This window comes from Panthera tigris, chromosome B3, assembly GCF_018350195.1.
Source record: "Panthera tigris isolate Pti1 chromosome B3, P.tigris_Pti1_mat1.1, whole genome shotgun sequence".
Classification (NCBI taxonomy): Eukaryota; Metazoa; Chordata; class Mammalia; order Carnivora; family Felidae; genus Panthera; species Panthera tigris.
In genome coordinates, this window is record NC_056665.1 from 29,302,009 (window position 1) to 29,328,896 (window position 26,888).

Genomic DNA, 26,888 nt, shown 5'->3' on the forward strand with positions numbered 1-26,888 from the left:
TCATTTCACAATTATTTGAGGAAATGCGTCAAGGTGATTCACTATGGCTGATCTTTTTGAATCGATAATTTTTATTCTGGAGAATACTTTCAGTTCAGCAATGGTTCTCAGTCCTGTCTGCTAGGAAAGTCCTGTTCGCTAGGAAAGGTGAGGCGGACCAATGGATACAATGTCCTAAATTCATTTCAAATAGCCCCCAAACCTATTATGTAATTAGAATATCCAAGTGTTATAAACATCTTTACTCCAAACCTTAAAAAGGGAAATTTAGAGGTTAATTTTGTCTTTAATTAAAATACTCCCAGACTTGGAGTTAACATTTTTCTTTCAAATTGGTATTGTCTTAATAAGAAAAGTCACCACTGCAAACAGAATAAGTTATTTTATTACAAGAACAAAACAGACTTGCTAATTTTATGTCTAATTTCACCCATATTACAAATGCAAAGTATATATTATCATAGGATGTAGGCAACCGAACTCCAAAATATTGTGCATAAGTGAAATAAACTCAACTTCCAGAATTAGAAAGAACATTAAAGTATCTACAGTCATTATAAATAGTGCAAAGTATATACCATATCTACAATGCAGGGGGAAAGTATAAACATGTGAAAATGAGCTTCTTAAGGAACAGTTAGAACATTTGTTTGAACAGTTTAAAATATTAACAAGGGCACTCAAATACAGAACTAACCAAATCATTTATTTTTTCTCTTTTTTTAAAAAAAACTGTCGAGCTTCTTCCCAGGCCTCCTGAGGAAATCTGTTAGCCAGCTCAAGATAGTCTTGGGAACCAAGGGATTTTCCTGAGAAGAAAAAAAGATAATAAATTCTTTGAAGTTTAAGAAATTAAAATTATTTTGATATCTGACTACAAAATGGAGACATGCACTTCAAATAAACCACGATACAAGTTTATATAAAGAAGGTAACTGATCTATTTTTATCTACCTACAGCACAAAATATACATATTTTAATCACAATTTATTTTGTGCTTCTAACATATTCAGACATTAATCCCTATGTAAAACATTACAAAAAAACCTGTTTTTGGACTCCAGAGTAAGAAAATAGGGGGAAATAAGTATGGTGATCCAAATAAAGTGACAGTCATCTCTTCCATCCTTAAGTTAGCCTCGAAATGATATATCTGTATATAAACTTGACATCTGTCGTCTAAAATAGCCTAATTTAAAATATTTTAATTTAAATATGACTTTAAAAAATGCTCAAATCTGGCATTCAGTCATCTAACAAAGCGGAGGGAATGAGTGAGAACTTTACTGGTTATCAATGTAGGCAAAGAAAACAACCTCCTAGCTGGGTAGTGATTAAGCAGCCAGTGTTTGAAAATCAGAATTCTCCTTTAGCAATAAGAATGTGGAGCTGCTTTACACTTAGAATGTAGAGGTTTACCTGGGCAATGAACTCAAAATGCCCTGAAACATTTCTGGGGACTTAAACTAAGCAAAAGGAGAACAGATGTCTAGTATGGAATCATTTTTTTTAACTTTTTGAATTATTTTTTAAAGAAAATTTCTTTTTAAAAAAATGTTTATTTATTTTTAAGAGAGAGGAAGAAACTAAGCAGGGAAGGGGCAGAGAGAGAGGGAGACAGAAGATCCAAAGTAGGCTCCATGATGAAAGCAGCAATTCTGACGCGGGGCTCCAACTCACAGTGAGATCATGACCTGAGCTGAAGTGGGGTGCTCAACCCACTGAAACATCTAGGTGCCCTCACTTTTTTTTTTAAAACCAAGTAAGCATATTAAGAGATGTCACCAATATAATGACTCTGAGAAATGCAGAGAACAGTTCTCCATTTGCTGTTTTATGGATTAAGCATACTGGAATTGGGGAAAGCGTGGATGTCAAGAAGATGGGTCCTTGGAAAAGAAAGAAGGTTGAAACTCTCACAGGCCTCAACCCACCGAGCTGAGGCAGCTCTTGGGACTATGTCTGCCAGATATGTAGCAAATGGTGACTCATCCTTACATTCAGGAGAAAGGAAGAAGAAAGAATGTCTGAACTTCTTACGGGCAAAAAAGTTGCTGTACAATTAAAAATACATTAGATTTTTCAAGGCATTTTCATATATTCAAAATTTAAAACACTGTTTTAAGAAATAGTAACAAATTATACTGATTTCACTCACTGCAGCCTCCAATAACTTAAAAAAAAAAAAAAGGCTGTGACTGAGTCAGGGCAGTCCTGAACTTGCACACTAATTCTGGCTTAGACAAATGGTACTATGATGTTGACTTGAACTTCTGAAAAGGAACATAGCTTTCTGTTTACTTCTCTGAGTGTCTGAACCAATAAAACCTGACCTTTTTTTCATGATACTGGTACAGCTTTATATTCTTTTCTATGTACTTTTCAACATCTGCCCACTATAGATAATTGGTGTACGTGTGTGTGTGTGTGTGTGTGTGAGAGAGAGAGAGAGAGAGAGAGAGAGAAAGAGAGAGAAAGAGAGAGAAAGAGAGAGAAAGAGAGAGAAAGAGAGAGAGAGAGAGGTGAGGGAGAGAAAGAGAGAGACTGTCCAAGGTGACAAGGTGACTCACCACCCCTCCAAGTAGGGGCTACTTGGTGGGTCACCTAGAGGGTCCTGTTGGGAGTGGGCCTCTGGCCACTTTAAGGAGTATCAAACTAATGGAAGAATTGGGGAAAAATCTGTATTAGGGTCCCATTAATCAAAGGTGCTGTCACAACAGCCAGACAAAGAGCCATTTGTACTTCTCAATTACAGTGTGTGTAGCAGAATATTTTTAAAAAGTAAAAATGTCCTTAATATTCTACATCTCCAGCTCTGATCATAGGAAGCACCTCAGCAGGAACACTACAGGAAAAAAAAATGCTTGTAAATCATTTGGCCTCTGAACTCTTACTAATCTGATGTTCTTTTTTCTCCAAGTAAAACAATTTTACAGTTTTTATTTTCAATAAAAATATCCAAGTACTTGAATTTAAGGGGGAAAATATGGGGTATTATCATTCATAATTTTATTCTGAACACAGACAGGAAACCAAATCTATCTTATTTTAGCATTTATGTGAGTAATGTAGGCCAATATTAATGACCTGATTGTCTCCTGTATTACAAAGTGGCTCTTTAGCAATTATTCACTATTTGTTATATCTTGTATGAGGTGAACATAAATTACGTAAAGATGTTTTGTGCTTTTATTTTCAAAATTTCTCTGTATATTCTGATGCATTAATGCTTGATGACAAAATCAGTTTCTTTACTCATTGAATTATACTTGGTATCCGAATCTCAAATGTTTTAGGGTGATGTAATAAAATGATTTCTGTAATAGTTCCAGAGGGTGGAGTAAGAAACATGTCCATTCAGCTAACAAACATATGACATTTCATTTCAATAGGACGTACCTTTGGGCTGATAAAGCTGGTTATCTGCCTGACCTGAAGTCTGTACAAAATCCTGTGTGAGACAAGAAAAGTGTTTTTATACCAGTGCTATGAACAGAGAATTTCTCTGACGGCAGTTTTCAATGTGATTCTGAAGTCTAAAGACAACTATTTTTGCATGAATACTTTGGAGCCCAAATATAAAAGCTTAAGAAATTGATGTTCAGGTTCTCAATTTAAATCAAATAGTGATGACTCAAATCTTGGTACAGATCATCAGGGGCCAGAAACTACAACTTTATTTCAGCAAACAAACTGAATGCTTTAGCCAAACTTGCTCTTAAAATATTGACAGATTTTTAACATTTTTTAAAAAAGCATAACTCTAAAAGCCCTTACATATTCTGCAGCTAAAAAAGTCTAGTAATTTCACTTTTATGTAAATTTTCAGAGACCTATGACAAACTACCAGCTCCTATTTTTAGTATCATTTTCTAGTGACTATTAATAACCTAACACATGCAGACCTCAAAGAACCACATTATACACTAAAATCCACTATATATTCACTCCTTTGAGCATAATTATTTATAGAAAAGAAAATCTGATTTAATTTCACTAATCTAACATGCTATCTCAAATAAGAAATTTTTGTAACATTTACAAAATGTGTGTGTCCAAATGTATGTTCAATTTGTTACATTTACATTAAATTCCATTTAAATGTGTGTTAAATAGCACAGAGAAAAGTTAGAAGGCTTTAAGATCAATACCAGATGAAAATAAGTAAAAATTTTTTACTTTAGATTCTGAAATCATTTGTATTTTCATAAATTGTTTTCCAAGTGGTTGAAAATGTGAGGGACTAAGTTCATACAGATGCAAAACTGTCTTTGCTCAACTATCACTGTCTTGGTTGGGGCCTCTCTGCTCATGTCATAAAAAAATTGCACATCACATCCCCCTCCCTGGCAGCCCATCCCCCTTCCCAGCCTTATTTTTCTCCATAGTACTTAACACCACCTGACATGCTATTTGTTTTACTTTTCTGTTTGATTCCCCCACTTTAATGAAAGATCTATAAAGGCAGGAATTTTTATCTGTTTTATTCATTGGTGTATTCCTAGTGCCTAGAACAGTGCCCAGAACACCAGAGGCACTCAGAAATTACCTCCTGAATACAAGACTGAATTTTAAGATCAGTCTTAAAATACTCTATAGTGTATTTTTAAATTATTATTATTATTGTTATTATTTTAAGTTTATTTTTTTATTTTAAGAGAGAGCGCAGGGGAGGAGCAGAGAGAGAGGGAAACAGAGAAGCCCAAGCAGGTTCTGTGCCTTCAGCACAGAGCCTGACCCAGGACTCGATCTCACAAATTGTGAGATCATGACCTGAGCCCAAACTAAGAGTGGGCTGCTTAACCGACTAAGCCACCCAGGCGCCCAAGTATTTTCTATTTAAATTTTAATCCTAAGCCTTTAAGAATATATGCAAAATCTTAAATGTTGCTATGATGGTTATGTAAGATCTTATTAAGGTTTTAATTTAACCATAAGATTTTTGTTTTGAAATCCATACCCTACCTGTGGATCTGCAGATCTTTGAAAAAATTTTCAGAAAACAGAACCCAGACTCAAACGGAACAACTAAGCTGAAAGTAAACATTTCTAAACACAATTGATCTAGTTGTATTTGTTAACTGATGGTCTAATAGAGGATAGTTTAAAAAACATAAACCACTAACTGCTGTCTAAGGTGAAGAAAGCTGGACTCTTTAGCCATCCCAACCAGCTGGGCACTATCACATCCTTTCAACAAAGATGCATGTATATTTGCCAGAATAAAGAAGAATACTGCTACAGAGTTCTGCTTTCTGTTTCATTGTTATTAACAGAAAACATTGTCTTTTAATCACACGTACATCATGGAACAAAAAAACATTGGTTTTATAGAACATTTCAAGGAAAATGGAAGATTTTCAGCAATGAATGATCTACAATGACAGAAAAAAAGTTGCAGGATTAGCTATTAGCAAATGTTACAGAATAGCCAACTTGAGTTTCTATTGTCAGTTGACGCAGTTAATGTAGATGTGAAAATACTGCTTTATTTTGCTACAGCACTAATTCTGATTCTAGTCCTACAGAATTTTAACCAGATCAGAAAAATATAAGGCCATACTTACAATTGTTAGATTTTTAAAAAAGCAATATAGCAGGTTTTTATTACACACACGTGTGTGTATGAATCATACTTATTTTAAAACTTACAAATCAACTGAAGTTTTAACTGATCCTTCTTCAGCAATCCTTATCTATTCCCTGTAGCTGCACTAAAGGCAAGGTGAATGTAAATGTTAAAAGCCTTAAAGAAGTCTGGCAACCTTTTTAAAATGTTTCCTTGGTGTGGGTGTACCATTTCAACAACTGGAAAAATATCCTTTTCTTGAAGTCCTCCACGTTGAAGTTTACACCATTCAACCCTAGTTTTACTATCCTAATATTTTAGAAATTAATTTTCAAGGACAGAAAAACGTGAAAAATTTTAAAGACATTGAGGATCGCAAGAATAAACAGCTGGTTCACTTTAACTTTGCAATTGCATTAGCTTCCACTCAAAGTCAGAGAATCAGGCATAACACAGAAGGTACCTGAATGAATGTGGCCAGTAAAACACAGCTCATCTCCTGCTCCAGAATGATCTTGTTCTGACGGTTGTTGTAACAAGCAGCGATAAGTGAGGGGAACAGCACTTTGATCAGTCGTGGGTCACTGAAGTACTGGAAGGGCAACTGGCAGAGTTTCTGCAGCACCGTGGGGTGGCGGCCAGACTGTACGATGACCTGAAACAGAAGAGGAAACCTAGGTCAACGGCCAAAAAGCTCTGCCTGCCCCTTTCTCCTCCACTCCCACCAGTGTCTGTAAGAACAATGGAGAACACACTGAAGGAGTGTAAGGAGAAAAAAAAAAAAAAGAAGACTCCTAAGTGATATCTGTTCTTAAAGGAACAGAAAGTAAAGAAATCTCATTTCCCAACTTAAGGAAACGATTCCAAAAGTTCTGCGGCCATTTCTAGTCCACGATGAAGGGCTCGGCTGCCAGGCGGGAGAGGATTCAACATACAGACTCTGCTTTAACAAAGCGCCCGCCCTCCATCCTCCCCTTAAAACAGAGAAGTCCTATTCCTTGAAACCTGCAAAGAGCCCCCTCAGAAGAAAGATGCCCTCTCCCACTGCACTGCCTGCTGCGGTCTTCCCCTAACCAAGCTCCGGGGATATACTGACTGTTCTGTATATGCACACAGGCCCTTGGAAAGAAAAGGGGACTGTAAGGGGAGTAGGAACAGTTTCAGCAAGCACAGGCTCCAAAAGATCCTTCCTCTGATCCACACTCCTTATCTGTGTTTCCATCAGTGCCATTGAGTCTAAAAGGAGAACTGTTTAGATAAATGAGACTCTTGTCTTGAGGCAGTCTAGGTTTACAAGTGTATATGTTTTAAGGAATGGGGCAATGCAATTAATGGGCTTGCAGGGAAGCCCTCCTAATTTACTCCCTGGGCCTACATGATAAACTAAGAAATGTCAAAATCGGATCTGTTTCAAGTAACCTTGATTAGATGGTTCTAATATGAAAGAACTGAAGGACCCGAAGCCCACTTCTTGGTATAAGAGGAAGCTCAGAGAACGCTGGGGACACTGTAAGAATCTAAGGTCAGGACTGTAAATTGTACTTGGAAAAACATAATTTTACAGGTACACACCCAGACAGGACTGCATTCAAATTAAAACCAGAAGGACAGAATGAAACAGCAGAGGCAGGAGAAACATAAATTACAGGGATTTACAAGTTTTCAAAGTACTTTTAACAATACTTTAAGAACATACTCTCAGATGATAATGCAGTTTGGTTTAAGGACAAAATCAACAAGGTAATAGTTCACATATTTTAGTTCAATAGCTAAAATGACATCAAAAACCCTTAGAGAATGTTGATAGGGACTTGTTAATACCTTCAAATCCAGCAGGAATTTTAAAGACTCAGTGTGACAATTCAGCACATGGCTGTGTGCTGCCTTTCCTGACACCGGCTGAGAAAAATATGTCCTATCGTCTATTTTATTGATAAAGCATTTACTTAAATCTTTATTTTAATTATTAGCAACAAATTTTGTAGCACAGCCAAATGATCATCACTTTAGAATTTATAATACCATTATTACACATTTCTTTTCCCCCTTTGGACAAAAATGAAGAAGAAGTTTTTTCTTTGGAACTTCATTGTTAAAATGCTATTATTGGAAGATTCACTAATTGAAAACATATTAAATTGGCCAGTCTGGCTGGCACAGGCACAATGTTAACTCAAAGACGACAGCTCCTGGTTCCTGGTAAAAGGAGCACAGAACATGCAAACTTAACCAGAACTTACTCCATCTGGACTCCTGACCCTCACTGGAGTGAAAGCGAGCCCCTTGGGGGGCCTGTCAGTCCCCTCAAGGAACAGAGCTGACTATCAGTTGCCTGTTGAAGAAGTGAGTTTATAGAGGTCACCAGCAGTGTAGTGAATGACCTGCCAGAGGCTACTACTTTTAAGTCCCTGGACTACGGAAGACACAAATGGATGTAGGAGGTCTGGTTACCTTGGGCAGGGTGTTCTACCCACAGGACCACCCATGATAGAACTTATTCAGGTTATAGGGAAGGGGTCCACCCAGGGTGGTAAAAGCCACACCCCCCGGCTTGGCTGTGAGCCAGAGTGGGACATCTCGTCGGCACTGTCCCTTGGACCACATTTCAGACATTGTGGGGAGACAGGATTAGGAAGTCCAGGAGGGGGCCAACCTATAGCACTGAGACTTGGTGGGCGAGACCACTTCTGGGTAATTCAGGTGGGCTTTTGGTACAGAGGGGTGGCGTTTCCGATGTCAACGAGCACTGCTGAATGGTCAGCTGAATTAGGCCAAGCACTTCCCACAGGGGCAGGGAAGCAAGGCTGGGATGCATCACGACCTTGACACTCAGAGCCTTGGGCACCAGGAGAGAGTTGACTGAAAGGCTTTTGACAGATTGGGGGATGAGGGCAAGGCTCAATTTTATCTCATCCAGTCACTGACTCCTAGGCCTTAGGGTGGTCAAACGTCCCCATGAACTGCTCAAGCTTTCTAAAGTCGACAGAGTCATCATGGAACATGAAAGTCTTGCTGAATGAATTAAATGGAAATAGCTAAAGAAAATCTCAGATTTATAATGATGTTTTCTCTCTCTATGCCCTCCTGATGGAGCTGTAACTAAATCAATAACTGCTGGTCTGTCACCTTTGTCCAGACAAAGGGCTGCTGATAAGGTCTAAGGTGAGTACCACTCTGAGCCTGGCCAGGCCACCTGCCCTTTCAGGGCACACAGGCCAACACAAACATATAGGGGCTTCCCACGGAGCCCCTTTCCAGACCCATGCACCAGGAGAAAGGAGTGGCTTGGCTGTAAATTTCACTGGTGGCCACAGCCACCAGTTAGACAGCATGTAGGGAGCTGGTATAGCTCCATAATAATGAGAAAACCCTCTTTCAAATGTCAACTTAAAAAAAATTTTTTTTACATTAATTTATTTTTGAGTAAGAGAGAGAGAGAGAGAGCGAGAGCGAGCATGAGCAGGGGAGGGGCAGAGAGACAGGGAGACACAGAATCCAAAGTAGGCTCCAGGCTCTGAGCTGTCAGCTGTTGAAGCAGGGCTCAAACCCATGAACCATGAGACCATGACCTGAGCTGAAGTAGGTTGCTCAGCCAAATGAGCTACCCAGGTGTACCTCAAATATGTCAACTTTGAGATGCAGAGCAGGGCTCTAAGAAAACCAAGGGAATTTCTAGCAACATTCAGATCAAAAGAAACTGAAATTGAACTTTCCACTTACTCTTAGGTGCACTTTTAAAATAGGTACTAACTAAAGAGCTAGGAGATCTGAGTTCTTGCCTTTACTCCAGGCATTCACTAGCTGTGTGACCCTGGGAAAATTGTCCAATTTTCCTAGTTTTCAAGGTGGAGAATTTTTTAGAAAAGTGAACTTTTCAGTGAAGTATAACACACACACGCGCGCGCGCACGCACACACACACACACACACACACTTACACACCTCTAAAGTGAATAGCTCAATTTTTACAAAGTGAATGTACCTGTGTTGCCAGTACCCAAATAAAGAATGAGAACATGACTAGGGGTGTTGGATCTTTAAATACATTCCTTCTCACTCAAAATTAGATTTCTATGTTTTGATGTTTTTTAAATTATTTATTTTGAGAGAGAGTGTGAGTGGGGGAGGGGCAGAGAGAGGGAGGGAGAGAGAGAGGATGCCACAGAGCCTGATGCGGGGCTTGATTCCCATAAACTGTGAGATCATGATCTGACCCGAAATTAAGAATCAGATCTTAACTGACTGAGCCACCCAGGCACCCCCAGCTTCCTACATTTTGAATTTAAAATAAATCATACGGAAACTATTTGACTATACTAGAACATAAGGGAGAGTACTTCAAAGCCTTCTTGGATCCATTCTTAATCATTCTCTGGAGAGAGGACCATGGGCAGCCCAGGCCCCTTCTCTTCAGCAGAGGCCAGTGGGCATAATTCCAGAGTCAATGAAGAAGGGCATCTTTTATCCAATGCCTGGTATTCACCACCTTTTTCTTAACTATCATTGACAAGGGATTGGGGGGGCTTGGGGAGGTGAGGGACCCCTATTCCCTCTTCTTTTTGGAACTACTGACAGCTGTGGGAAAAAGGGGCTTTAAAAGAAAGAAAGTTATATGCTGCCAGTGTGTGCTATAACCTAGTGGAAGGTCAGGAGAATCTGAATGCTAGTGTTAAGAGAGAGGGAGAGAGAAAGAATCCCAAGCAGGCTTTGCACTGTCAGCGCAGAGCCTGATGTGGGGCTTGAACCCACAAACTGGTGAGATCATGACCTGAGCCAAAATCAAGAGCTGGATGCTTAACTGACTGAGATACCCAGGTGCACCTACCCCCAACCAAAAAAAAAAATTTTTTTTTACAAAGAATCTGGAGCAGACAAATGGACTGATTCTTTCATCTGCTGACCTCTGGCCCCCTTGTGCTTTCTACAAAGTAGTAAATATAGGTGAATTATAACTTGGTGCACTGTGAGAGAGAGAGAGAGAGAGAGCGCCAAGAAAGAGCTCTAAATTCACCGGACACTTACCGAGTGCCTCCTGTGCCAGGTGCTATAGGAACACGGAGAAAATCCATGCTTTAGCTCTCAGGGAGATGAGGTATGTACACCAATGACAATTGATACAAAGGAGACTGGGTCATCAGACAGGGAAGGATAAAGTATTAGGGGCCCCATGGGAGGAAGAGATTACTTCTTAGGTAAATGTGGAAGGCTACACTGAGAAGGTGGGTTGGACTTTCAGGGCTGGATTCGTGGAAGAATTTTAGGTGGTGAGAAGCTCCCAGATTGAATACCAGCCTGTTTTTACTCTGTTCAGGCTGTCCTAACTGGGTGGTTGAAACAAGAGAAATTTATTTTCTCACAATTCTAGAGCCTGAAAGTCTAAGATCAGGGTGTCAGCAGGGTTGATGAAAGCTCTCTTCCTGGTTTGCAGACTGACACCTCCATCTGTCCTTTCTTTGGCGAGTATGCATGGAAGGAGAGATCTGTCTTCCTAGTCTTATAAGGCCACCAATCCTATCTCATTAAGACCCCACCCTTATGACTTCATTTAATCATAAGTAGTTTCTAACAGCCCAATCTCCAAGTACAGTCACACTGAGGGTTAGAGTACAAAATATGAATTTTGGGGGCATATGATTCAGTCTACAGCACAGCTGATTTCTCATTGCCCCTGGTCAGAATAATGTTTCACTAGAAAGACTGCCCTCTCTAACCATGTATATTTCAGATGGGTCATTTGTCTCTCAGTGGCCATAAGCCACGAATCTACAGGCTCAAGGATGCTTGCTATTAGGTAGCCCTGGGCTCTAATTCTGGCTCTGGTTAGCTAACTAATTTGAGCCTCAGGGTCCTTTCCATAAAATAGGGATAGACAATTCTGCACAGCAAAGGAAACAATCAACAAAACTATAAGACAACCTACTGACTGGGAGAAGATATTTGTAAATGATATAAGGGTTTAGCATCCAAAATGTATAAAGAACTTATGCAAATACCCAAAAAACAAATAACTGAATTAAAAAATGGGAAGAAGACATGAACAGATATATCCTCAAAGAAGGCATCCAGATGGCCAACAGAAAATGAAAAGATGCTCATCATCACACAACATCAGGGAAATGCAAATCAAACCCACAGTGAGATAGAACCTCACACCTGTCAGAATGGCTGAAATAAAAAACATAAGAGGGGTGCTTGGGTAGCTCAGTTGGTTAAACTTCTGACTCTTGGTTTTGGCTCATGATCCCAGGGTCATTGGATAGAGCCCTCCACTGGGCTCTGTGTTGAGTGTGGAGCCTGCTTAAGATTCTCTTTCTCCTTCTACCCCCTCCCCCGCTCATGCATGCTCCCTTTAAAATAAAAACAACACACACACACACACACACACACACACACACACACACACACACAAACCAAATCATAAGAAACAAGTTTGGAGAGGATGTGGAGAAAGGGGAACCCTCTTGCACTGCTGGTGGGAATGCAAACTGGTGAGGCCACTCTGGCAAACAGCATGGAGGTTCCTCAAAAAATTAAAAACAGAATTACCATATGATCCAGTAATTCCACGAGTGGGTATTTACCCAAAGAATATAAAAACACTAATTCGAAAAGATGCATGCACCCCTATGTTTACTGCAGCATTATTTACAATAGTCAAATTATGGAAGCAACCCAAGTGTCCTTTGATAGATAAATAGATAAAGAAGAGGCATACATATGTGATGGAATATTACTCAGCCATCTTGCCGTTTGCAACAATGTGGATGGAGCTAGAGTGTATTATGCTAAGTGAAAGAAGTCAGAGAAAGACAAATACCACATGATTACACTCGTTCATGGAATTTAAGAAAGAAAACAAATGAACAAAGAAAAAAAAAGACAAACCAAAAACATACTCTTTTTTCTTTTTAAATGTTTATTTATTCTTGAGACAGAGACAGAGCGTGAACAGGGGAGGGGCAGAGAGAGAGAGGGAGACACAGAATCCGAAACAGGCTCCAGGCTGTCAGCACAGAGCCTGACATGGGGCTCGAACCCACGAACTGTGAGATCATGACCTGAGTCGAACTCAGACGCTTAACCGACTGAGCCACCGAGGCGCCCCCCAAAAACATACTCTTAACTATAGAGAACAAAGTGATGGTTACCAGCAGGGAAATGGGTGGGGGGATGGGTGAAACAGGTGGTGGGGAGTACACTTATGATGAGCACAGAGTACAGAATGTTGAATTGCTATATTGTACACCTGAAACTAATATAACACTCTATGCTAACTACACTGGAATAAAAGAAAAGAAAAAAGAGATAGATGGCAGCCTTCAGGGTTTAGGTGAGGAGCAAATGAGACAGAGTCTGTGACCACAACATGAAAAACATTATTAGTTATGAGTGTTTGATTAGTTCACCAGTTCTGCTGCTCCAAGTCTTCTCCTGTTGGATCTGCCTTCCATATACTAGTAGGACCAGAAGTCCCCTCCCGTCATGAGGCCTAATGAATGCTTTCCATCATCCCACCCTCATCAGAATGGGGGTCGGACAGCAGCAGGCCCTGAATTCTGGCTGGGACTCACCAATAAGCTTCATGCTACCCCGGGAAGCCATTTCTGCGGCCCCTCCCTGGCCCTGCTTGCACAGGAGAGAGATATGCAAACAGAGCTGGGGATGCCAGCCAGGATCTTGTGGTGGTGGGGTAGGAAGTGCATTTTGACAGCTCTGAAAAGAAAATCCCAGCATAAGCACAGTCCAAGAAACACTGGTAAGTGGTACAGAGAAAGAGAGGCTTAGCTTACTGTGTGTGTGTCTTGAGGCTGTTGTGCTAGACTCATCAATCTAAAAGCAGAACAGGAAGGACTAAAGCTAATAGGCTTGTGTTGTGGGTTCCTGATTCAGACCCAGGATGAGCTTCCCTCGAAGCACTTAAGGAAATCCTTAAGCCCAGGAAGTCTGCCCAGGCAGCACAGCCAGAGACAGCCTTTCCTTTTCAACCCCAAAGACGTGGCAGCAGCTATCACAATCGGAGTTGTGTAGCTTAATTCCGGGTTCCCAAAGGGCAGAAACTGTGTCTTTTGCTATCTAGTGCTCCATTGTGCTCCCGGAGTGCTGGGCAAGTGCTGGGCACATGAATTACGGAAAGAATTAATCAAAATGTCAGAGGCTTCCTACTTCACAAATTCATCTGTGACTTGCCTTGGGGAAGAATCATACCACATCTCTTATTAGATACAGATGCCATTTTCTAACTTGGAGGTTTCAATGATCTTCACATCATGTTGCCTTACGTCTGCATATCTAGTCCCTTCTCACAGGATGAAGGTTTGTGTCCCTCCTCCATTCATACATTGAAACCCTAACTCCCAATGTGATGGCATCAGGAGGTGGGGCCCTTGGGAGGTGATTAGGATGAGGACAGAGATCTCATGAATGGGATTAGTGCCTTATAAATGAGACCTCAGGGAGCCCTCAGGGCTCTTTCTGCCATGTGAGAATACAAAAAGCTGTCAGTCTGCAACCTGGGAGGGTGCCCTCCCCAGAACCCAGGCAGACTGGCATCCTGATTTTACACTCACAGACTTCAGAACTCTGAGAAACAAATTTGTCTTGTTTATAAGCCAGTCTATGGTACTTTGTTATTGCAGCCCCAACTGCCTATCAAGACACCCCTAAATAATGAACTTTGTTTGTCTTCTACCCTAGAAGGAAGTTAGGCTTGGGGACCTCAGGGTCCTAAGCACCAATTCAGGGCTCCTTAGCCTGGTTATAAGGACGGGTCTGGAAAAGATCCTCCCTTTGTGAGTATTGAGTGGTGTCTCATTTGGTGTGAAGAAATCCAAAGTCTTGTAGGACACTGCATTGCTAGAACCTCAGCAACACCCACCACAACATAAAGCCGGTCACTGGCAGAGACAGTGCTCAGTAGTTTATAAAGCCCCTCTACCTACATCATCTGAGTCTCTAAACGCTCTCTGAAAGTGGGCAGACAGGGATGATGATACTCTTTTATAAAAAGAAATCCAACATTCAGAAAGTTCAAGAGACTTGCCCCAGGTCCCCCAGCCAGTCATTGGTGGAGCTGGGCATGGAAAACTCCTATGACTGAGTCCTGGCTTCTCACCTCCCAGACCCATCCAGGGCTATCAGACTGAGTCCGCCCCTTCCTGGATACAGGGGCTTTCTGTCGCGGGGCCTGAGTTCATTCCCACGGCTGGCTGCCAGCCAGCTTCTCGCACACCTCTGCCAGCCCACATGAAGATGAGGATGACACATTGCCATTCTGCACAGACTAAACCAACCAACATACACAGATTAAACCAACACAAAAGACCTTTCTTCAAAAACCTATATTCTGCTTGGCGAGGTATTGAATAGCCAGTTCTTGACAGTGCTGGGTGGTGCCAAGGGTTTGCCTCAAATCATCAGACATAAGAATCTGAAAGAGAGGAGGGTTGGCGGGAGAGCCAGACTCTTGGGAGCGGACTGCTGGGACGTGTGGCCATACAGCGAGCACTGGCTTGTGACAGCCTTGCAGCCGGCTGTCTTCTGAGTTTTGAGTGCCTGCAAAGCCTGTCTTATACTTTTGAAACAAATGCTATCGTGTATAATATACTTACAATGTTAATCCTTGGTATAAGCTGAAAGGTCTTTCCTAACACTTAAATTTAAAACAGAAAAAGAGGAAAATGGAGGTGGGGTACTGAGTAGTCATAAGTCTGGTCTAGAAACGCAGTGGGCCTAGGGAGAGTGTGTAGATTTCACATCTGTAAAAGGATAACTGCTGTGCGTATTTTGCAGGATCCAAGGAGAGTGGCTAGGAAGGCCTGTGGAGAGTCCATCCTGTTGTACAAATGGAAAATAGCTGGCCTCACCTCACCCAGAGGGCCCCTTTCCTGCAACTGTGACTACCTGGAATTCAGCCCAGAACCAGGAAGTGAGCAAGCAGGCCTCTGAGCAGACAAATTAGTCTATTCATCAAATGTTTACTGAGCATCTACTCTGGCCAAGTGCAGTACAAGGCACCTGGAATGGGGTAGTGGCAAGTCAGACATCCCTGCCTTCAAGAGTGCCCGGTCTTTCCACGAAATCCGTGTCAATCACTCACAAGAAAGTTCTACAAGCTCCAGTTCAGTCTACCAATTCACGTTTCAGAAGCAAGTCTAATAAAAGTGGTTTTCTGGCCTAGGATAGCTGGAGTCAGCAAATTAGGAGACTTCTGGAGTTAGGTACACTGACAACAGGAAGAAGCATCAGCTGACACTAATAAGTGAAGAGGTGGGAATTAAAATTATTTTGAGCAGAAATGAAATTTCAAAAAGTTGCCTAGAACCACTCAGTAGAAGACTAAATATCCCTACTCTTTTCAGTTGGTTTTGAGAACATTACCATATGGTAGTAAAGTATCTTATTAATTATCACCCATTACCTTTACTTAGTACTCTACACTTTAAATATTTGCTTCCGCACACATGGTAATCCTCATGTGCCTAACACTATAGTAGATATTTATTTTAAGAAAACATATAATGTATTAAGTATAATTTAAGTTTAAGAAGGAAGGAAACTAATATTGTCTAAAAAAATTAAAAAAAATTTTTTTAATGTTTATTTATTTTCGAGAGAGACAGAGACAGAATGCGAGTGGGTTAGGGCAGAGACAGAGGGAGACACAGAATCGGAAGCAGGCTCCAGGCTCCGAGCTGTTAGCACAGAGCCTGATGAGGGGCTTAAACTCATGAGCTGTGAGATCATGACCTGAGCCGAAGTCGGACGCTCAACCGACTGAGCCACCCAGGTGCCCCTTGTCTAAAACATTTTTTAATGTTTATTTTTGAGAGAGAGAGAGACAAGAACAGAGTGCAAGCTGGGGAGGGGCAGAGAGAGAGGGAGATACAGAATCCAAGGCAGGTTCTGGGTTCTGAGCTGTCAGTGCAGAGCCTGATGTGGGGCTTGAGCTCATGAACTGTGAGATCATGACCTGAGCTAAAGTTGGACACTTAACCCCCAGGAAACTATAATATTTAAAATATGATCACAAATAGTTCACGTTAAATACATATGTTTTAAAGGTAATTTTGGTCATCTCCAAGTTCACTTATATGGGAACAGCTTCTTCCCTGACAATACCATAACTATGATACTAAATAACAACAATAAGCTAGAAAAAGGTTTTGTAGCAGTTTCTTGCCTATGTAGGCAAGTATGTATGGGTGTGTCTACCTGTCAATCATAGATACAACCATGGTGTATTATCATAAAATTTTCAGCTCTCTAGAAATCCTGTACTTTCAAGGAAACAAAACAGAAAATGGTCAAGTTCAGTTTTACCTACTTATACTCTGAATCCTGCTGATTTTGCTAAGATCTAAGAGTGATCCTGAATTTCCCCCTTATTTAGGAGGAATTTCATCAGTGGTTTTAGAAAGCTCTGCATTTTTTTTTTCTCAGAATGCCCGCTGGCAAGTTTCTAAATACGTTTGTCCTCAGGACCTCAGCCCTATGTCTGCCATGGACCAAAAGACAGAACCACACACATAGCCCTACCTGGCTCCACACATATGAACACCTGTTTAGGCAAAGGAAGACAGATGTGAATCCCCAGTTTTCAACAGTCTTAAGGCTTTAAACTCTGTAGGGACAGGGGCTATGTCCCTTTTATTTACTGCTATATTCCTAATATCTGGCATGGTGCCTAGCACAGTGCATGGCGAACAACAGGTGCTTAGTAAGTATTAGGGGAATGAATGAATGAGCTTTGGTTCCTAAACCCAGCTCCAGGGGGCTTATACCTACCCTATCAGGGCCTTGGGTACTCAGGCCAGGGCCTTCAAGGTCCTCAGGGGACACCATCTTTGGATATGCAAGAATAGCCAACTGGGTATTTTGGCCAGCACCCTATGGAATTCACCAGCCTCTTCGCACAACAGTACAGACAGCAGGGGCAGGGCGGGTCAGGGGCAGCCTCTTTCAGCAAGTGTTGTGAGCTGGTCTGTTAAACCTAAGGTCCAACCAGTTGTGTCAGTGTGGTAGGGTGAGTGGAGTATAAAGTAGCACAGATGTGTGTACAAACAGTTAAATCTCACTGAGGCAAATTCTTAATGCCTAAGAATTCTTGTTTTGCTTTTCTCATTTTCTTGTCAGAGACAAGATATCCTCAACAGAGGGGCAAAAATAGGTGTCTAGACATCTAAATTCATTAAAAGAGACAGCAGAGAGAATCTGTAAATCATTGGAACAAAGACTATTTTTTCTAGCAGGACCAAAACAAAGGAGTTGTTACATTCCTCTCCATAAAACTGGTCCTGCTACAATGCTGGGGTGAAGAGGCAGCAGCCACGGTGGCCAGGCCAAGCCTCTCTGTCCACATCACTCTTGACCAGTCTTATCAGACCCAAAGCCCAGGCCCAGGACAGAAACAACAGGACAGGAGGGGCCTTGAAGCCAGTGACCTCTATGAATCATATAAAGAAAATGGCATGCCCCCAACACACACACCTTGTTTCTCTCATCTGATGCCTTGCGGGTAGAGTAGGGAGGGTGTAGAAGTGGCTTTATTTAAATAACATGGGAGAAAAATTTGGAGAGTCTGTCCACATACATAAGCAAATCAAATTCCGAGCAGAGAAACACATAGAATCCTTTGGTTAGCACTGCACATAAGTTTCTCTCTCCTCCCAAACTTGCTTCTGCCATAAAATAGATTTCTAGGCTGAGATTAAATGCAGAGATCTTGGCAGACTGTGTGGGAGGTAGGCCCTTTAAGCACTAGCCTTCTTTCCTGGTGGTCCCAGGGATTCATTGCTGTCAAGCCCCAGCACAGTGTCAAGGAGGAAGGAGAGAGAGGGAAGAAGGGAGAAAGGGAGGAAAGCAGCCAGGGTCAGGAGGACTAACTAAAGCCAGTAGTTGGGGGTGTGGCCTCTCACAAGCTTTGGAGAGCAGGTGATCCTCCAGAAACAAGGGTCTCCTCATATAGTAAGGGGTGAGTGGCTGTCCTACTGTGTCCCTCCAGGGAAACTGAGTGAGAAGCAAGTGAGTGCCTTGTTTGTTCTCTGCTTCCTCAGGGAAATAGGTTACCACCAGCAAAGGGATGCAAAAGAGGCATCTGGGCAGACTGCTTCCTCAAACATCATTGTGCTCCTATAGGTTAGAATGATGCTTCAGAACCAGGGGCTTCTGTTCAATTCTTGGGCTCCAGTAGGAAAGTCCTTAATGCCTACCTTCCTATTTTCCACATACTGAAATGACTTTGAGACATACTTTGAACATATCATCTCCTGCTAGTAATATTTAGGGGCTTCTCATTATTTCCTGGAGGTGAAAATTCCCAAGTTCCTGATCTAGCACATAACGTCCCTTCAAGACCTGGGCCTGGCCTGCTTGTTTACTCTTAGCTCTTATTCCTTCTCCTGCCTCCTAAGCTCTGGTCAGAATGAACAGCTGAACCTGAACCTGCCAGGCTATTTTACATCCCTGTACCTCTGCTTATGGTCTTTCCTATGCCTTGAAGGTCTTTCTTACCTTGCTGCCCAGTAAATATCTGTTCTACTTTTTTTTTTAATTTTTAATTTTATTTTCAAGAGCAAGAGAGACAGAGCATGAGCAGGAAAGGGCAGAGAGAGAGGGAGACACAGAATCCAAAGCAGGCTCCAGGCTCCGAGCTTGTCTGCACAGAGCCTGACATGGGGCTCAAACCCACGAACTGTGAGATCATGACCTGAGCTGAAGGAGGACGCTTGACTACTGAGCCACCCAGGCACCCCTGCTCTACTTTCAGATATCAGCCAAAGCGCCACCTCCACCATGAACGATCTCTAAGAGGAACCTCTAGCATAGATCCACATTTATTTATGGTCTTCCCTTCCCTTCCCTCCCAGAATGTCAGCAACTTGAGGGCAGGGGCTTTGTCTATGTTGTTTCCCACTGGATCCTGGGTGTCTAGAACAGTGCCTGGACCACTGCAGGTACTGGTTAAGTGTTTGCTGAAGGAAGGATTGAGTCTCTGCACTGACAGCACTGCTCCTAGGCTGTGGGTTCCACAGGACAAGGTCTAGATTGTATTCATTTCCGCGTCTCCCAGCACGTGATTTGATAGAGGCTGGGCATTTAACAAAAGTGGATATATGAGAGAAGGAATGAATGATGAATGCTCATATGGACACAAAGCTCACAGTACTGGCATTTCCCCAAGAATAAGTCACCTCCAGCATTCTGTTCTGTGTTAGAGCTTCTTTTTCCTTCTTTTATGTTGTCTATTCTGTGAGAACAGTTACCTTTCAAATAAAGCATGTTCTAAATTCCCTTCAAACACATTTGCAGCACAAGAAGGTTGGGCTAGATTATCTCAAACACTTGGCTCACCCTTAAAGTCACGGATTGTATAATCTGTCAGGGACTATACCCAAATTTTAATTTTAATTTATGTTTGAGAAAGAACCTTGTCTAAAGAGCACAGACCTTGTAAATGACACAGACTCATCATCATACATTTGAGGGACTATTTTATTTTGGGTTTTCTGTTTACGTGTATTACCTGTGTGCCATCTACCATAGAGTGGGGAAAGGGGGAGTGAGTGGGAAGGCTAGTCGCAGAAAGCCTTAGATAATATGTCAGAAGGCTTGATTCCAGTGATTTTGGGCTCAAGTCCTACTCCTCTTTGGCAATGAGGGGAGTTGGACTAAATGGTCTCTAAAGGTCTGTGAACTTGCAGAAATAATATAATTCTGTGCTATGAGCATTCACGTACATAAGCACCTTATGCTGCCTATACCCACACAGATATTACATTTAAATGTGGTTAAAAAAAAGCTTATTGTTTTTCTTAAGAATTAATAAAAGAATCATCATACAAAACATGTTGCCCACAAATTCTCAACTAGTAGCTATTCTGATTTTCTAAAGTCACTTCTTTAAGAAAAGAGAACTTATAATTACACACACGCTCACAGACACACATAATACTGGAAAGATTATGTCCATCACAGACCAACAGGATGTGTGTGTGTGTGTGTGTGGGGGGGGGTGGGGTGGGTAGGGAGGTGGGTGGGTAATGCATTTAATGATGCCTTAAAACACAAATACTCCAAGTGGGCTTTGGACCATTCCTGGGAGGAGAGCTTTGGGTCAAACCTTGGGTGGTGTGAGAACAGCAGGGTTAATAAATGCAGAGCACAGGCTGATAGATTTTCTGGTCACATCCTATCAGCAGTCAGAGAGCATGGATGCATTCCATGGAGCATTTATGGGCTCACCAGCACCAGTCTATGACAATTTTATTTAATCATAAAAATATAATAGTAGTCAAATCTTTTTGTAGTTTCAGTTTACTGCTTTCTCGAGTGAAATAAATGGTCTCTCAGATTTCTTTTGCTTTCATCTCCCTGCTCTAAGTACAGTAGGATAAGGTTCCAATTAAGACCCATTAAATGTTCACAGTGATTCATGTGAGCCATTTTCCAGTTTCTTTTCCTAACACAATCTCAATGCACCTCTGAGTGATCTCTGTGGTGTGTTTTCAGTTTAGCAGTTGCCTGTACAAAAAAGAATGATCTGGGTGTGAGGTCTTCCTTCATCCTACTTTTCCAATGCAAAGTGGTGAGTGGAGATTCTCCTTCACTGCTGTCCAGACAAGCATATGTTTGTCACCTGTCAGGTATGTCCAGTTGCATGAGGCATGCACCTTAGGAAGGGGACTGGCAGCTGGACAGAGCCGGACTGACCCTCCCAGTCACTGCCCCTTGGCAGCTACACCAGAGCAGTGCACGGAGTGGCAGCCCAGAGGCATCTGCAAGTGGACCCCTGGTGCATCTACCTCTTTTGGGTCCACAGAGGAACCCTGTAGGCAGCGGACACGCAGAGCTTTCTGCAGCTTCTTCATGGGTGGGGAAACACACCCCGACAGCAGAGACAGCCTATCCAAGCTGATATCATGTGTCAGGGCTTACCGAGGGCACACTCCTGGGCTTCTCCCACTAAGAGCAGGGAATCAGGAGGCAGACAATGATCACTTCAATAACATCACAGTCAACATCTGTTCCAGCCCAGGGAATGTGCTAATCACCATGTGCATGGCCTAATTTAATTTGCACAACAAGGCTGTGATGTTATTGATGGCTTCCCTAGTTTACAGGTGAGGAAACTGGCACCAGAAATGTAAGTGGTTTGTCCAGGATCACGGAGCTGGTAAGTGGGAGAGCTGGGATCAGAACTTAGGTTGCCAGGCTCCAGAGCCCATGATCCTCTCAACAAGCTATAAAAATGTACTAGTGATGCCTTGAAGCAGAGGCCAGCCATGGGCTGCTGCCCTGACAGGGCTCTCACACACCGGGTTCTCTGACAAGGTGTGCAGCATCTGACGGCCCACTAAAGCTACATATTCTCAAAGGAACTACATGTGAAGAGATTTAAGATAAACATTTAAAGAGGCCCTTAGGAAATGTTATTAAATTGAATGATATGGTGGTTTGGGGGTCTTTAAGTATAGATTTTCCTGCAGTGTGCTTTCTTAGAGTGGGTCATAACTGTTGAAAATCTTTTTTTTTAAAGAAGAATTTATTTTTTTAAATTTATTTTGATTTTGAGAGAGAGATAGAGAGCAAGTGGCAGAGGGGCAGAGAGAGAGGGAGGGAGGGAGGAAGGGGGGGAGAGAGAGAGAGAGAGGGAGAGAGAGAGAGAGAGAGAAAATGAGAATATCCCAAGAAGGCTCCATGCCGTCAGCACAGAGCCAAACTTGGGGCTTGAACTCACAAACAGTGAGATCATGACCTGAACTGAAATCAGAAGTCAGATGCTTAACCAACAGAGACACCCAGGCGCCCCAAAAACCTTTTTTAAAAACCAAATCATGCAAACCAAATCAATGGCACCACGTTGGTAAGCAAAGACCCCACAGGCATAGCTGAGAGTCAAATCTGAGACCTGAGTGATCAGGATGACATTTACTCTTCAAAACAACCCTGTGAGTTAGGACTTGTTGTCTCTCTGCTATAGTCAGTGAAGGCGACCTTCAGGACAGCCTGCCTCTGTTTACCACCCAATGGAAATGAGGGGCTAGGATGTGATCCACCCCCAAAGCTTTTCTCCACACACCACTGTGTTCGCAAGCACAATATTTGCCAAACCTTTAAACACGTAGTTTCCTTTGGATGTCAAGACTACTGGCTCCAGCAAAAACAAAACAAAGCCATTTCTTTTAGAACAGATTTGAAGATAAGTAACCCATAGTGCCAAAGAAATGGCTCTTAAATTTTTAGCTAGAAGTGAGTTCAGGAGGTTTGGTCAGTAAAATAGAAGTGTTGTATCTTTCAAAATCTGAGATCATTTTAACCTTTTGTGCAGTATTATGCCTAAGGAGAAATGTATCATCTCAACACCCAGTCATTCAATCAACAAACGTTTATTAGGTAGTCGCTATGTGCCAGGCACCGCTGCAGGCACTGGAGACAAGACTCTGCTCTCAAGGTGCTTACATTCTAGTGGGATGCTGTGGGGGTGGGAGTGCGGAGACGGACAAAAGAAATACACGGTGGGAAGTAATAAGTGTGTGAAGAAAATAAAGCAAGGTAAAGGGGAAACAGTGACCATGAGGCTTATGTAACTGTTTTAGATACTGTGGTCAGAGAAGGCCTGATAACATGATATCTGAGGAAAAAGTTTGGAAGCCTCTCCAAACCATGTTGCTTTCTGAGGGTAAGTATTCAGTAGAAAGCACTTAGAACAAAGGCTTGAGGTGTGTCTGTGGAACAGCAAGGAGACCAGCTGTGGCTAGAGTGGAATATTTGTGATTACTATACTTAGAAATGAAAATGATTAAATCTACCTTTTTATGTTGGTCTGGCCATGACTTCACACTTCATCCTCTATCAGAGTAGGAGGGGCCCTTCAAATCACCCTTTTTTACAGATAGGAAACTGAAGCCCAGAGGGCAGTGACTTGCCCAGGGTCAGTCAGCTCTGCAGCTGTAGAAGGATCTAGCAATCCTGACTGCCGCACCAGCATTTGTTCCATCATGGTGGGCTTTTTGCGACTAATGAGGGTCTTAATAAAATTTCCTATCTCAGGAGTGGTGTTTTCTTTGTGATTACACATTCATCCTTTTTTTTTTTTTTTTAAAGTTTATTTATTCTGAGAAAGAGTGTTGTGTGTATGAGCTGGGAAGGGGCAGAGAGAGAGGGAGGGAGGGAATCCCGAGGGAGATTAGAATCTGTACTGTTGGGGCAGAGCCTGACGCGGGGCTCACACTCATGAACTGTGAGATCATGACCTGAGCTGAAATCAAGAGTTGGATGCCCAACCGACTGAGCCGCCTAGGCGCTCCACTGCACATTAATTCTTTATAATCTACCTCAGTGATTTATGAAAAAAGTTCCTCTGTGACTGAAGACCAAGGCAGGCCCAGAAAAATTAGAATAATCACTGGTCAGGAGTTAAACTCTGGACAAAATATCCCTTTGGCATCATTTTCTTATGCATGTTTGACGTCCCAATAGAAGACGTTCAAGGGAGCAAGGATGACTGAGGTTTGTGCACACAGCTGCCCTGACAGTATTCATCCTGTTCAGAGGGTCTGGGTTTGGGTACCTTGGGAAGAGAGTGTTGACGGTTTTCTTAGCTTCCTCTTGTGTGTCTTCCATGGCTCTGCCTAGTCTTGGGATGGAACTGAGAGGAATGATTAACTTCATGCCACCTTGCAGTTAAATTAAACTAGCCCTCAGAATGACCCTACTCATGCCCCTGGTCTCATAGTCACTGCTGAAGGGCCTTCGTGGGATCCCAACTTTTCATAGTCCAACTGGGATAAAGCTATGGCTATCTTCCTACTTCAAAGTTTTACTGTTAGATTTCACAACAGTTATTTTACTGCAATGTGCTGGATCTGAGTTCCTCAAAAATGAGAACCTGAGGAAACTGGCAAAGGAAGGATAGTTTATCTGTACAATCCTGTTTGTTTCAGATCACTACGTAAGAATTAGGAGTTTAGCCTACTGCTGAATCAGGTGTATTATTCAGCGTCATGAAGGTGATGATGACAGGGCAAGCAGGGGTAGCAACAGCTACCTTTCATGAGCATTCACTAGGAGTCAGGCTCGGCGTTCAGTAACTTGCCCGAAGTCATAGTGCTGGCATAGAGCAGGATAGGGATTTCTAAGCCGGCTGACTTCAGAGCCTATGCTCTTATCCTCTAGGACATCTGACTTGTAGAACCAGTGGAGAGCTAATTCAAAACTTTAGCTGCAGACTGATTCAAGATGCGAATCCATTCGGGTGCCACCCTCACTACTGCTGCATTGACCACAGACGGGAGGATCTGTGGGAACTGCAAGAGTCACAGATCAGGAAGCCATTCCAATCACAGGGGGAAGAATGTTTCTTTCTCAGTTCAGTACAAGTATACGTGGCCAGTGTTCATGCTGAGTGGTGGAAGTGCGGGCTCCTTGGTGGGACTGCCTTCGACTCCAGTTGATCTGGTAATGGCGCTAGGAGTTCCCTACAACCTCTCAGGTGGTTTATGTGCTATGAGCATGTGGTAGTTCCAACTACTCTTGCATGGGAAAATTCATCCAAACAGATGACCGAAGTAAAAGGTGTCTTTTATGCGGATTCTGTGAAATTGGTGACTTAATACAATCAGCCCAAAGTGCTAACTGGCAAATTTCTCCATCGTAATACTAGCTGGGTCACTCACTAGAAGTGTTAAATGTTTAGGCAGAAGTTAAGTTTAATTAGGAAAGTGTTGTTCTCTTTTTGGGGAAAAATCCCACATTTTTCTTTGGTATTGTAATATAAAGAGAGTAACTGCCAAATGGTTATATTGTTGAAATTGTTAAGCTTTCCTTAGACGTGATACATTTTCATTTTATGAAAGGAACTGTATCTGTCACATAAAGAAAGATAATGCAGAAAGGTGAATGTTTGTGTGACAGCTGAAGAACGAGCTGCCAACACTGGGAGAATAGAAAGTCCTCAAACGCTGGAGACTCTGCCCCGAGCCCACCACAGCAGACCCCATTCATGGCCTCGCACGGGCCGGGCCGGGGGAGTTTACCAAATGGGTGTGACCTAGGACCATCTGCCTTTGAGAAAAACAAAGTGAAGTTAAGAATGTTTGAGTAGGAATTAGGTCCCTTCTCAAAGTTCTAAAGGCTGAACTGGGGCTTTGGAAAACTGCCACTCTTAAGACATCAGTCTGCTTTCCTCAGCTGCAGATGGTATACAGCTAGGAAAGTGCCCTGTTTTTGTTTGCAGGGAAACGCCTGAGGTGAGTACAATAGATACATTTCAGATATGTTTAGTCAACGAACGTTTAAGTTTTCTTACTAAGTCATCAAATTACAAAAGACCTGGGAAATGCATGTCACCCAGCTCAGGGTGAATCTAGTTTCAAAAGGTTCACTGTCCAGCCTTACTCGTCCGTTCTGATTCCCCAGAAGCATTCAAGAGCTTTTGGTCCAGTGCAGGGCAGATGATTAAATGATTTGCAAGGACTTCTCTACTGAGAAGCTGGATGGGGGAGGGTGGGCCACAGGGATCCTTCCTTTCAACTGCCACAAGAGACTCTGGTTCTGATAGCTAGGATCTATGGGGTCTTTCCAAATGAAAAAGTCACTAACTAAAATGAATATGCAAAGGTGCTTATTCCCAATACGGTAATATGCAGGCAGTCAAATAATCTGTCATTCGAGTTAATTTAATTATCAGACCACATTTAATTATCCAATATAAAATGTAAATAAAGTGAAGGGCTGACAGCACATACTAATTATGTTCATTATAATAATTAGATGGGAAGGGATTTAGAAAGAGTCATGAAATTGCCATAAAATACAAGGAAGTTTTTGATTAAAAAAAACATTTTAATTAGAAATTGCAACCCGATAGAAAACATGATTGGGCCCATCAAGAATAGGGTATTATTTTTATTATCCAGGTTTCTTCCCTGAAGTCATCTTTGGTATCAGGGGGGCTGTCTTTGCAGTTAATAGACTAAATGGTGGCAAATAAAAAGTGCCAATCCTTTATGCAAAGCAGTTACCTAATAAAACAGGCTTAGGCTGCAGCAGGAGTTCAAAATCTCCTGTCTTTTAAAGACACAAGCTGTTTCCCCAGGAGAAAATAAAGGATCCACTGTGCACAAACAGGCCCTGCAAATTAACATGACTGACTAATGATACGGAAGCATTAAATGAATTGAGCATCATAATGTTTCCTCTGAAATTCCTCTGATTTAGAGAATGTGGCATCAGGTTAAATACATTCACTTTCATAAGAACAGAGAGGTGGAAAGGGCAGAAACTTGACTGCAAGTTGTGAGTTGGGTGTGCCAGTTCTTGG

General features: G+C 42.1%; 1 protein-coding gene across 7 annotated transcripts in view; it reads right to left on the bottom strand.

Moving 5' to 3' along the window:
• Positions 1 to 363: 363 nt before the first annotated feature.
• SCAPER (S-phase cyclin A associated protein in the ER) overlaps positions 364 to 26,888 on the bottom strand; it is a 549,552-nt gene continuing 523,027 nt past the window's right edge. For all 7 annotated transcript variants that reach the window (XM_042988321.1, XM_042988320.1, XM_042988324.1 and 4 more), the window contains 3 exons: positions 6,034 to 6,225; positions 3,401 to 3,452; positions 364 to 809 (listed from right to left, as the gene is read on the bottom strand). In XM_042988321.1, the coding sequence (XP_042844255.1) occupies positions 706 to 809; positions 3,401 to 3,452; positions 6,034 to 6,225 (348 nt within the window). In that variant the 3' untranslated portion in view covers positions 364 to 705. The remainder of the gene's footprint in view (positions 810 to 3,400; positions 3,453 to 6,033; positions 6,226 to 26,888) is intronic.